The sequence below is a fragment of the Colobus angolensis genome, unplaced genomic scaffold (genome assembly GCF_000951035.1).
Source record: "Colobus angolensis palliatus isolate OR3802 unplaced genomic scaffold, Cang.pa_1.0 Scaffold26, whole genome shotgun sequence".
NCBI lineage: Eukaryota > Metazoa > Chordata > Mammalia > Primates > Cercopithecidae > Colobus > Colobus angolensis.
Window position 1 is genome coordinate 4,809,258 of NW_012115821.1, and position 13,156 is coordinate 4,822,413.

The 13,156-nt window shown below is 41.1% G+C and overlaps 1 protein-coding gene across 1 annotated transcript; it reads right to left on the bottom strand.

Annotated features, from left to right (window-relative positions):
- Positions 1 to 181: 181 nt before the first annotated feature.
- LOC105515367 (serine/arginine-rich splicing factor 10) lies at positions 182 to 1,624 on the bottom strand. Its single transcript, XM_011947172.1, has 2 exons — positions 1,382 to 1,624; positions 182 to 965 (listed from the first exon to the last, which is right to left on the bottom strand). The coding sequence occupies exons 1-2, from the start codon at positions 1,551 to 1,553 to the stop codon at positions 349 to 351; spliced, it is 789 nt and encodes a 262-aa protein (XP_011802562.1). The 5' UTR covers positions 1,554 to 1,624; the 3' UTR covers positions 182 to 348.
- Positions 1,625 to 13,156: the final 11,532 nt, after the last annotated feature.

A 13,156-nucleotide genomic window follows, 5' to 3' on the forward strand; every position in this document is an offset into this window, starting at 1 on the left:
AGTTCTACCAAATATGAATATGAAAGTTTATTTTTAATGAGACAATGTTGCAAATTATGGTCAACCAACATCTTTTCACCAAATACTTCAAGCATAAAAAATGAGAATCTTTACAAAAATATACAGAGACACCACAAATTGGTAGCTGCCCATAACATTAAACAAACTGGACTCTTAAGAGTGGCTTCTCAACAGCATATCATTTTAATTATAACCATTGCCCGGTACAGGGAAAACTAACAAGTGTTTTTTAAGCATCATTGCAACATTGTATTCCTGATAATTTAAGTAAACCAAACTATGAGTAAATGAATGATACATGCCTAAAAATGACCATGGTTTATACTATCAGTGGCCACTGGACTTAGGACTAGTCCAAGACCTTGATCTAGATTTTGACCTAGACCTAGACTGTGATCTTGACTGAGATTTGGATCTAGGTGGTTCTTTTTTCCTTGATTCCTTTTCATATCTTGAGCCAGACTTATAATGTGTTTTGGAATCTGTTTTAGAGGTGCCTCTAGTTTTAGTGTGAGATGCAGACCTAGAACGTGATTTAGCCTTCATTTCTTTCTTGGGCTGGGACTTGGACCGTGATCTTGAATTGGATTTAGATCTTGAAAAAGATCGACTTCGGTGTTTGAATCTATCATTGTCGGAATGGCTTCTGCTACGCCGTGATCTTCCAGTCAGTCTACTGTTTCTAGGACTATATGATCTTCTATAGTTGTAATCAAAAGACCGACTTCTTGATCTCCTCCTTTCATAACTTTGGCTTCTAGAACGTCTGTATCTGTCATAATCATCATAGCGTGAAGAACTGTACACATTCCTCCCTTCCTTGGCTTTCATCTGATTTGGTGTCTTTCGATCCCCCTGGGCAAACTGTATTTCAATCTGCCGTCCACAAATCCACTTTCTGTCCAAATTATGTAAAGCGTCTTCAGCATCACGAACATCATCAGGTATGACTCCTTTAATCGTGGCCATCATTCAACTTCATCTTGACCTTTAACTCTTTAAGTGCTTGTCAGAAGGACTTGTCATGAGATGCTTGGCCAAATATGACAGATGGCTTTACCTTTAACTTTGAAAAACAACCTTTTCCCCCTTTCGTAGATAAAGCGAGGCTTTGTCTCCCATTAGGCTTGTCCTTCTTCCAGCTTTTCTTTATTTTTTCTTTTCCCAAACTCTCCCTTCTCTTCAAGCCTGATCCTTAAGAGGTCTTTGGCATGTCTACTTGCCTTAAGTGTTGAACTCTACTCTAAAGGTTCTTTCGTGCTTTCTCTTTGGGGTCGCCATAACTGTACAGCTTTACATTCTATAAACTTGAATTTCAAACTTCAACACCCCTCACTAATCAGCCATCTGAAGAAAGGATATTGAACATAAGCAAATCCTCTTGGACGGCGAGTGTAGAAATCAAGTGGAACATCCACATCAACTATAGGACCATAACGACCAAATTCACGCCGCAAGTCTTCAGACCTGGTGTCGTCGGCCACGTTCCTGACGAACAGAGACGTGTTGGGGGGACGCAGGTAGCGGGACATGGCGGCGGCTTGTCTCGGCCGGGCGCACTAACGGGCTCAGCAAACTGTCCTCGGCTCCGGCGGCCGAGCCTTTTTTTGAGATGGAGTCTCGCTCTGCCGCCCAGGCTGGAGTGCAGTGGCCGGATCTCAGCTCACTGCAAGCTCCGCCTCCCGAGTTTACGCCATTCTCCTGCCTCAGCCTCCCAAGTAGCTGAGACTATAGGCGCCCGCCACCTCGCCCGGCTAGTTTTTTGTATTTTTTAGTAGAGACAGGGTTTCACTGTGTCAGCCAGGATGGTCTCAATCTCCTGACCTCGTGATCCGCCCGTCTCAGCCTCCCAACGTGCTGGGATTACAGGCTTGAGCCACGAGAAGCAGATTTTTAATCAGTTTTGATTCCAAATGGGAAGTATTTGTTTTGAGATCTTGGACTCCATCTATATCTTTACTATTCTTAAAATTGTTATAAGAGAGGAAGATTAGGAAACTGTGTTTGGGTAGAAAAGGAGAGGCAGAGTGAAGTGAAGTGAATTCCAAGGCAAGAGGCACCTGGATTGCTAAGAAGCTTGAAGGAAGAAATGAGGATAACAGCAAAATCTGCCCTTAGATTTTGCATCACTCATAGGAATGACATCATGTGACCCAAATGCATATAAAAATGTTCTCATCATCCACTTCATAGGAACATATAGACTTTTAGAATTCTAGCTTCACTCCAGTAGCAATATCCCAACATAATTGTGGATGTACCACGAATACACAGGGTAAGTAAATATTATGAGATGGAGGTGAGTGATGGTATCAGGCTAGTGCTGATGGCTTGGTGGGCCACATCCAATACGGTTAATGCAGCCTCATGGGGTTTCTAAAAAGTGGATCAAATATGCCATTCATCACAACCTTTTCCTTTGGTAATGCTCAAATGAAACTGGCCAGATTCATACCTTTAAGTTATTTTAGTCTCCATGTTAAGCTAGAAGCAGCTAGACTGTGATTCCCCCTGATTAGGAGAAAAGTGTGTGTGTGTATGTGGGGTGGGGGGCGGTGTTGGGGGTGGGTAGAGATGGTGTTAGTAGCAGAAAGTGAGGAATTCAATAAGCAAGGATTCATTTACCACCTTGGGGTCTCTATTAAGTCTATTAAGGTGATCATAGACTTAATAGTTCTTTGGAACCAATCTCCTTCCCCCGCTCTCCGTATGTCCTGGAGGTAATTCTAGATGCCCAGGTAGAGAGTGCCTGCGAAGGGTTAGTGGGTCACCTTGCTGTTATTAATCACTTGCAGAGACTAGTTCCCTAGAGCTCTCTCAGCCCTGACCCAGCGTGATCTCTAGTATCTCACAGCAACAAGGCATGTGAAGCTTTAGTTCCTCCTTGCACATCTTTCTTCTCCAAATGTCAGCCTCAGAGAACCATCCTGGAGAGGGGGAAAAAAAATATGTCTCTTACGGTTTCTTCAAAACAAAAGCAACCTTTATACGTGCATTTTCAAAAGAGGATTGCAATACCCCTTTTTTAATTTGGGTAGGTAAGTAGTATATAAAATGGAGATCATGTATAAATGACATTAGGGTTTAGTTTTATATTTGTCTCCCATACCTCAAAAGATGGTTTGATGAGCACTTAAGTGGCATGTCATTGCTACTTATCTGTCATAACTTATATATGAGTACTTGCCAAAATGTATTCCCTGGAACCCAAGGCCTTTGAGATGCTCATGAAGAAACAAGTTTGTTTCAGTTTGGTCTTGGAATTTGCTGAACACTATCCCCCATTTGTTAAAGGGTCTGAGGAGTCCTGCAGTCAATACACCTAGTTAACTTAGTTGAAAATAGTGTTTCCTAACCTTGTTTGATGGTGAAATCCTTTGTGCTTGTGTGTGTTACATTTAGTAATATTCCTAATACTTACTGTAGCTGTGTGCTGAGGACATACAGTATGGTGACAAGAGCCTGTGCACTTAACACTTGGGTTTGAATCTCAGCTATGCCATTTACTGACTGTGAAACGTTGGACAAGTTTATTATCCTTTCTCTGCCTCAGGAGAAAGGATATTTGAAAAATGAGAAGAATGATTCTGCATTAGGGTTGCTGTGAGGTTCAAATGAATTCATATATTTAAAGTGCTTAATAGAATTCTTGTCACATAGTAAGTATTCCATAAAGTTTCCTGTGTTTTTTGTGGCTTTCTGTGTTCATAATCAGAAAAAACTTGGGCCTAGCAATAACAATAAATAAGAAGTGAATGTAATTTTACAGTTGACAGATTTTTCTCAAATATGCACACTTAATCTTCAAATCAATCTTAAAATGGAGGAATTATTGTTGTTTCACCCATATTACAGATTAGGAAAAAAAGGCTAAGAAATTTGGAGTGTGTTTTACAAATGGACAGTAAAGAGGACAGTCAGTAATCAAACACGAGTTTTGACATCGGATCTTGTACCTTTTCTACCAAATATATTTGATTTTCCTGTGATTCCAAATTAGAATGTTAAAACTGTTCATTTAGAATAGCTGAGGTCTCCCTTTCCCAAGACATATAGCTTAAACCACTTTAAATAAACTGGATTAAATACAGAAGTTAAAAATTAAAGGCATTAGAGTGGGTGAAGTGTGAGAAAAACAAATGAGATAAGTACTTTCTAAGCGTGATAAAGCTCCTAGCTAGTATTACAGGTGGATGAAGAGTACTTAACATCGGATATAAATACAATCATCAGGTTATAAACTGAAAATAAGCACGTATAATCTGAGTAAGAATCATTATGCTTCTTTTACATGCAAAAGAGAACTCTAGATGTTAACATACTCAATTTCTATGACAGTTTGATAGTTATAGGGACAATGAAACTGAATAATTGAAATCTAGATTTGAGTTGAAAAGAACTGATTGATCCTTATTTAGTATAATTTATGATCTTTGTGATCTCTTATTATTATTATTGTACTAGGGTACATGTGCACAACACGCAGGTTTGTTACATATGTATACATGTGCCATGTTGGTGTGCTGCACCCATTAACTCATCATTTACATCAGGTATATCTCCTAATGCTATCCCTCCCCCATCCCCCCACCCCACGACAGGCCCCAGTGTGTCATGGTCCCCACCATGTGTCCAAGTGTTCTCATTGTTAAATTCCCACCTATGAGTGAGAATGTGCGGTGTTTGCTTTTTTTGTCCTTGTGATAGTTTGCTAAGAATGATACTTTCCAGCTACATCCATGCCCCTACAAAGTACATGAACTCATCCTTTTTCACGGCCACATAGTACTCCATGGTGTATATGTGTCACATTTTCTTAATCCAGTCTATCATTGATGGACATTTGGGTTGATTCCAAGTCTTTGCTATTGTGAATAGTGCCACAACAAACATATGTGTGCATGTGTCTTTATAACAGCATGATTTATAGTACTTTGGGTATATACCCAGTAATGGGATGGCCGGGTCAAATGGTATTTCTAGTTCTAGATCCTCGAGGAATCGCCACACTGTCTTCCATAATGGTTGAACTAGTTTACAATCCCACCAACAGTGTAAAAGTGTTCCTATTTCTCCACATCCTCTCCAGCACCTGTTGTTTCCTGACTTTTTAATGATTGCCATTCTAACTGGTGTGAGATGGTATCTCATTGTGGTTTAGATTTGCATTTCTCTGATGGGAGGGCACTCTCTTAATTACAACTTTCTGAGACATTTCACCTGACTCTCAGATCTTTCTAATTTTTTTTTTTTTTTTTTTGGTCCCCAGAGCATCTCTGGGACATATTGAGGAGACATTTCAGAGGAGAAAGAGAAACCATTTCCAAGCAATTTGGAATGGAAGCAAGTCTGGCCACATTCTTTATCTGGGAGCTCCTCTAAAATCCTCCGAACACAACCAGGGTTTAATGGTTAGGAGACTTAGCAACAGAAAGAGGAAAAAGAGAAAATGAGCAGTGAAGCCTGTGCTTCCGTCTCCCCAGGGCATGCTGAAATAGTCTCTCCTAGTTCTTCTTCAGGTGTCTCCTGATGCCTATGCTTTTGATGTTGCTATTTTGTCATCATTGTTTTTTTAATCTCGGATCCTGGTTTGCAAACTTGCATCTTTCTGAAGACCAGTAATGATTTCTAAGCTTCAACCAGCTATTAAGTGTGTATGTGGGGGGCAAGGGGAATTGCTGCTGAATGCATAAATTGATTTGCACCTACAATTTGCATTTATTCTCTGGGTATATTTGCCACTAATGTTGTGACTGAACTGCCATAATGAAGATTAATTACATAAACAATTTTTGCTGACTTTGTGAGAAGCTGAATTGGTTGTTTTGCTTGATTTTCCAAGGTTGGTGTTTAAGAGTATGATGGGAAACATTTCTTGGATTTGCTCAGCACCTTCATAGATGACATGCCCCAGACCAGTCTTACCTAATAAACATTTGTGGCAAGTTTTCGCTAGCTAGAGTTTCAGCTTACTTGATTACAAAGGAAGAAGTAGAAGGCCACTCAGTTCTTGGAATTTTGCAAACATTTGAATTTTGACAGGATTCCCCAGAATAAAATTAGAATTGTGCTTCTTATGTGGGTATGAATTGTGATCTACACAAAAGAAAGGACCATTTGTTCAGTTTTCCTCACTCAACCAGTATTGGCCTAGACCCTCCAAACACCTGGAACTGGAGAAAGTTAGGTTCTCAGAGGCTCTGTTTTCTTCTTTGTAAAATGGGGACAAATTACAGTATCTGCCTCACTGTGCTTAAGGGACTACTTGCATCAGCATTGCTGAGGTGCATGCTAAAAATGCAGTGTAGGAGCCCAACTTAAGCCACACAAAATCAGAACCACTGGGGTGAAGCCTGGTGTATCCAGTTATGGATCGGGGGAGCCCTCTACTGTCCTTTGGGATGAAAGAGAACTCCTGAGACATTTACATGGCCCCAACAATACTAACTAGAAAGACCTCTGGTTGTCAGCACATCATGGTCACTGCTGTAGAATTCACTGTTCAAACCCCTCTGCATTCAAAGATAGCAGCTCTGCTGGGCATGGTGGTTCATACCTGTAATCCCAGCACTTTGGGAGGCTGAGGCAGGCAGATACCTGAGGTCAGGAGTTCAAGACCAGCCTGGCCAATATGGTGAAACTCCATCTCTACTGCAAATACAAAAATACAAAATTAGTCAGGCATGGTGGCAGGCACCTGTAATCCCAGCAATTTGGGAGGCTGAGGCAGAAGAACTACTTGAACCCCAGGAAGTGGAGGTTGCAGTGGGCTGAGATCGTTCCACTGCACTCCAGTCTGGGTGACAGAGTGAGACTCCATCTCAAAAACAATAACAACAACAACAACAACAAAAACAAAACACAAGGCAGCTCAGATATTTCTGCAATCAGGTTGGGGTGGGAACTATTTGGCAAAGCTCCAAAATCCCTAGGGCCAGATGTTTTAGCCTTTGACATTCATTGCTACCTTAGATGAAGTATTGGTCTAAGGAGTGGGGGTGAGTTCCTAGACTCCCTCAAACCCGTCACTAACCCCAGCACCAGCCTACCTCCCTGAGCATCTACTCCCAAACAAAGCTGCTGTTTCTAGGTTGGTGGGTAACAGCTGTTTTCACCCCTGAAAAACAAACTCAGGCTTAATGAACTCGGAAAGCAAGAAAGCCCAGATTTTGCAAACAAAGCCTTATAACCTTTGTGTGCTGGGCCTAGAGAAAAATACCCCTTGTTTTTTTCAAGTCCCATATGTGAGCCAAAACAAAACATAATGTACTATTTCCAGAAATGTTCTTGCCTTGCTTGGAGCCGAATTCACTTTCTTAATGTGTAGCTGGTGCATTAGTCAGAGTCCAGGAATCAGAGGGCAAAGGTGTGGAAGTTGTGTGGAGAAACCACAGAAATACCCAGTGTCCTAAGGTTTATTAACAGGAGGGAGCAGTGATCATCCACTGGCCTGAAGGAGCAAGAAGAAGGAGCATTTATGGGGACTTAAAGACAAAAAGACTGGGTGAAAGGGAGGCTCCGGGTCCATTTTGTTAAGGATACTACTTGAAGGAAGTAACTTCCCTGATCTCACACTGGAACCCAGAGGGGCAAGAGAACCCATGCCGGCCAACTCAGGGCAGGGAGCAGAGTAGAGAAGGATAGAGAATGGATGAGGAGGGGCAACGAAAGACATCCACTCTTTTTTTTTTCCACAACATTAGCTGACGTTCCCTGGGTAGTAATCATGAGTATTAAAAAATGCCAGGCACTGTTCTAGGCATTTTATATACACTAGCTAATTTAACCCTCACAACAGTGCTGTGGGGCAGACACAGTGATTTTAGGGGTGAGAAATGGAGGCTCAGAGAGATTAAAGAATCCAGGTCTTTTGGGCTTCAAAAGTCATTTCATAATCAGGAGACTAACTTCTTCTATGGAATTGACAGATCAAACAGCCATATTTTTGCTCGTTTGCCAGTAGGTGGTATAGCTGATCTTCTAGGTCTAGAATCACAGCTGGTTGGGGAACTTCTTGTTATTGTTAGATGTCATTAAGGAAGCTCAAATCTAGCAGGCAGTGATGCCCTGCTTTCTCTCTTTGGTCCTTATTTGCTTTACTTTTATATTTGTTTCTTAGCTTGTAAACTTTTGTTTCAGAGTATAACATGCATGCAGAAAAGTATTCAGATTTGAATGTGAATCCTGATGAATTTCCACACTGTGAATCCACTAACCAGCACTCAGAACAAGAAACAGAATGTTTCAGCCCTTCCTGGACCCTGTGCCCCTGTTTAGTGCCCAGCTGCCCTCTGTATCCCTGATTTCTAATCACATCACATTAGTCTTTAGTCCTTGTTGGGACTCGACAAGGAGATGAACAATAGTTATTTTACACTTAAGGCATAGTTATTAATGTTATTAATGATTTATTGTGCTAGATCAGCAGTTGATAAACTACAGGCCAAACACAACCCACTGCCCACTTTTGTTAATAAAGTTTTATTGGAACACAGCTACACCCATTTGTTTACATATTATCTGTGGCTACTTTCACGCTGCAACTGCAGAGACGAGTAGTCCCAACAGAGACTATCTGGTCCTTTTAAGAAATACTTTACCACCCTCTGTGCTGGAGGATGAAAAACTGATTCAGTCTGTGTCTTCAAGATGTTTATGATCTGATGGAGGAGATTAATATTAAATAAGGAACTATACAAATAAATAATATACAGTGACAAGTGCTCTGAAAGAAAAGGCCAGAGTGCCAAGTATGAAACCAAGGAGGACCCTAGAGACCATCTACTTTGCACAATCGCATGTTTCAGAAAGTCTACCTGTCCTGGCATAACACAGGTTTTCTTTTACCCAGAGAGGGACAGTATGAATCCTGTGGAAATATGGAGCATATAGGTGAGCAGGCTAATGAGAATAATTTTCCAGCACTCACCATTCCCAGGGGGAGGTGAGCCGGTACAGAATACCACATTTGAGGCACGTTACAGAGTTGCCCCCAACATTATTGCCCATGTCTACTTAATAACAGGATGTCACCTCACCTGTTCACTTTTCAGCTGGACACTGGAACACGCTTCCTGTCTTTCGTTACCTCGTGACCTTTCCTATCAGCAGCCTGTGACTGCAAATTCTTTATCCTTATGAACTTGGCTGCCACATGTGATTCTGATGGAAGATGGAATGAAGCCGTTGGCTGAGCCAACAGGTGCAAGCTTCAAGCGAGTGAGGTAGGTTTACATTTAATATTGTTGGGAAAGGTTTTATTTCATTTGTACCCCTGAGGGGTTTGCAAGTGAACATTTGGGCTTGCCTGTGAAGCAGGAAACTTGTGCTGTCTTTCCATCTTTGCCTGATCTGGGATTGTGTGAGAACAGAAGACCTATGGGGCATCAAGGTGGGAAAGTAGTGGGGGCAGAGACGCTGCTACGAAGAGCTCCAGCCTCCAGGCCTGCCAGGAGCGATCTCTTGGGTTTTCTGGTGTGAGCTGTTAAAATGTTTGAGACGGAGTCTTGCTGTGTCGCCCAGGCTGGAGTGCAGTGGCGCCATCTCGGCTCACTTCAAGCTCTACCTCCCAGGTTCATGCCATTCTCCTGCCTCAGCCTCCCGAGTAGTACAGGTGCCTGCCACCACACCCGGCTAATTTTTTGTATTTTTACTAGAGACGGGGTTTCACCGTGTTAGCCAGGATGGTCTTGATCTCCTGACCTTGTTTCCGCCCGCCTTGGCCTCCCAAAATGCTGGGATTACAGGCCTGAGCCACCGCGTCTGGCCCCTTTTAGATAATTATTGAGGAGAAAAGTATCCTCACTGGGCAGGCATTTCAGTCCCCCTAAGTTGCATTTGTAGCTCTGAAAGGATTATCTTTGCAGCTGGTTATTGGATCAGGTGTCCTCAAACCCTCCCTAATTGCAGGCTAGCAGCCCTTTGAGCTTTGCATGTTCTTAGTACATCTGCAACAGCAGAGCATGACTTTGCCTTCCTGAGCTGCCTGCTAAAAGGAAAACAAACCTGGATATGATGATCTTGTCTCTCCCTAAACAAAAAGCCTCAGAGAGACTGAGAACATGGACAAGAGAGGCAGAAATCATGTTTACTTTACAGAACCAGGGATCCTTTAAACCAGAACAGCAAAACCTCCAGGAAAATTTTCATGCACATAACTCAAACCCATAGTAGACATCAATAATCAATCATTGAGATTCTTTCTCTTAAGCCTGGATATGCCTCAGACTCATTCTTAACTTTGTATTTCTGGTAGCTACTATCAGGAAATAAAATACAGGCTTAAACAGATTTACCATTCCTGATTTAAGTAATCACTGTCAAATAGATAATATATTATGATAACATAATCGCTAATACGTATTGAGTGTTTATTATGTGCTAGACATTCTTCTAAGTGCTTAACATGGATTAACTCATTTAATGTAAACCACATGATTACAGGATTCATTTGGATTATTGCTGCATTACCAGTACCTAGAAGAATTCATGATACATTGTGAGTGCTTAAAAAATACTTATCTAGGCCAGGCTCAGTGGCTCACATCTGTAATCCCAGAATTTTTGGAGGTTGAATGGGGAGGATCACATGAGCCTAGGAGTCCAGACCAGCCTGAGCAACATAGTGAGATCTCATCTCTACAAAAAAAATAATTAAAAATTAGCCGAGCGTGGTGGTGCATGCCTGTGGTCTCAGCTACTCAGGAGGCTGGGTTGGGAGGATCACATGAGCCCAGGAGGTTGAGGCTGCAGTGACCCATGATGGCACTACTGCACTCAGCCTGAGTGACAGAGTAAGACTGTCTCAAAAAAAAAGAAACCAAAAAACTTATTTAAATTAATTCTAAAAACAAATGTTATTCCCATATTCCAGATGAGGAAACTGAGGCCCAGAGAGCCTAAGTAATTCTCCTAAGCCAGTATGGATTGGAGCCATGATTTGATACTGCTTTATTATTTTACTTATACTTTTAACCACTTTGCTGCTTCTCACAGTAACTGTTTGATATGTCTTTTCTTATTTCTTAATGTCCAGTGTGTTGGTTATTGAGGCTCCTGGCTTCTCTTTAATATTCTAGCTTTCATCATTTTTTGGTACTGTAGACAGGTATCTCTCTGAAACAAAAGAATTGGGAAGGGTGGGAGTTCAAATCTAAGCGCCTATGGGGTTTAGCCAGAAACATAAATGAGTGAGCCAGGCCAGGTGGGCAGCCTGGGGAGGTGACAAGAACTTACCCTCTGGGAAGGTGCTCTCAGGTCCAGCAATTGTAGCTGTGGAGGATGCAAATAAATGTTGTTTTGTCATCCTGTTTTTCAAGATAAGTACAAAATCGGGATTTTGACAGGAAAATTGCAAATGGAAATATCCGTATGAAATATCTCAAATATAAAATGTGGACAACAAGGCAATCTAAAAAACAAAACCAAAACATAGCAAGTCAATTTAAGCATCTCCGTATGCTCAATCTAGCCCACTGATTTGTAGTTAGCAAGCTATAGGAGAGAGTGAAGAAATTGAAATAGAAGTATAAGTGGCTTTAGATAACGGATCCTATAGTTCTTGTTTAAAAAAAAAAAAGAACATGAGGAAAGACAGGTTATAACTATTTGTTAAGACCTTATAGTAGGGATTTCTAGGAAACAGAGCTACAATAATCATAGTATCACAGTACTTTTACATAGTGCTTCATATTTTTCAGCTTGCTTCTATATATGCATTTAAATCTCCCTGCAAATCATTTTGATGGCTCAGTCACTCAGTCAATATTAAACAGTGGAATTTAGGAATAGACCCTGATCTCCCGATTCTCAACCTGGTTTTCTTTTAGCTCTACAAATCCTGAGCAGTGATAGCTGACCATCAATATTTGCAGTCCTTACAGGCTTGTACTTTTTTATCTCATACAATCCAGAGGTAAAATACTAGGATAAAGGACTGAGCTCATGCATGATTACTGATAGAGAGAAACAGGACAATCATTTGAGGATACATATATGATTGCTAAAGCTTGTTATTCTTGGCAGATCGAGATTGGTGATTTCCATTTGGTCCTCCCTAAATAATCTCTAATTACAAAACTACGCACCTAGCAAAGGCTGAATAAATAATGTAATTGCGGCATAATCATTGTGTACATTCCTAAACACTCACCTAATGACTAGTAGTTTTAGAATTTGGTACTCCAAGTACAGCTATTGCCAGCCAGAGCTGAAACGTGGCATGTTTTGCATGCTCCACGGAAATCATTTTAAATTAAGTGGATTTGAAAAATCATTACATGGAGGGAGATTTTTCTGATCACTTGGCCTGTGTGGGCCTCTCAAATGTCAGTTCTGTGCAGGAAGGGCTCGTGGCATTTGATGCCTTTCTGCCAGGTTGTGTATTTGACAGCTGTTCTGGGGTGTCTTTTCCCAGCCACTGGCCTGGCTACTGCCATAAAACCAATTAAAGTTGCAGGCAATTAACGTTATTTTCCTCAAGTGCTCCTGGCAATGCTTATATCATGTAGCACTTCAGCATGAAATCTGTGACCTTCGGAAATGCATGCACAAGAAGAGCAAATAAGCTTGGCTATGCATGTACGGTGTGCCATTAAGGTACAAAGAATACGAAAACAAATTGTAGTGGCTGGGTGCAGAGATGTCCATGGAGCAGTTTATATCCTAGGATTCTTAGAAATGAAGATATGTGTTCACACCAAAACCCAGATAAACCATAAAGGTTGGTAGGTATACTGAACAGCAAAACATTTGCATATGTTCAGCAAACTATTTAACAAAATTTATGAACTGAAACACATTCAGAAAGGGGCTCCATGACTAGTAGTTTGTACTTGTTTTACCACATTTTAAGAAGGATATTAACAAACTGGAAATGAAAAGGAAAACCCTGACACTTTAGGAAGGGTTAGAGACAGCAGAGCTGTTTAATCTAGAAAGAGAAGATTTAGGGGTAAGGACAGGGGAGTTATCCTTCATTAGGTAAAATGAACTTTCCATGAGAAAGTTTGTCTTATTCCCTAAGTTATCCCAACAGATTTTTTGTAACCGTTGGTTGAGAAGGGGACCTGGAGCATAGTAGGTGAAAAATAAAAGTGTATTAAATAAGAAAGAATGGGACACGCCATATGGCTGG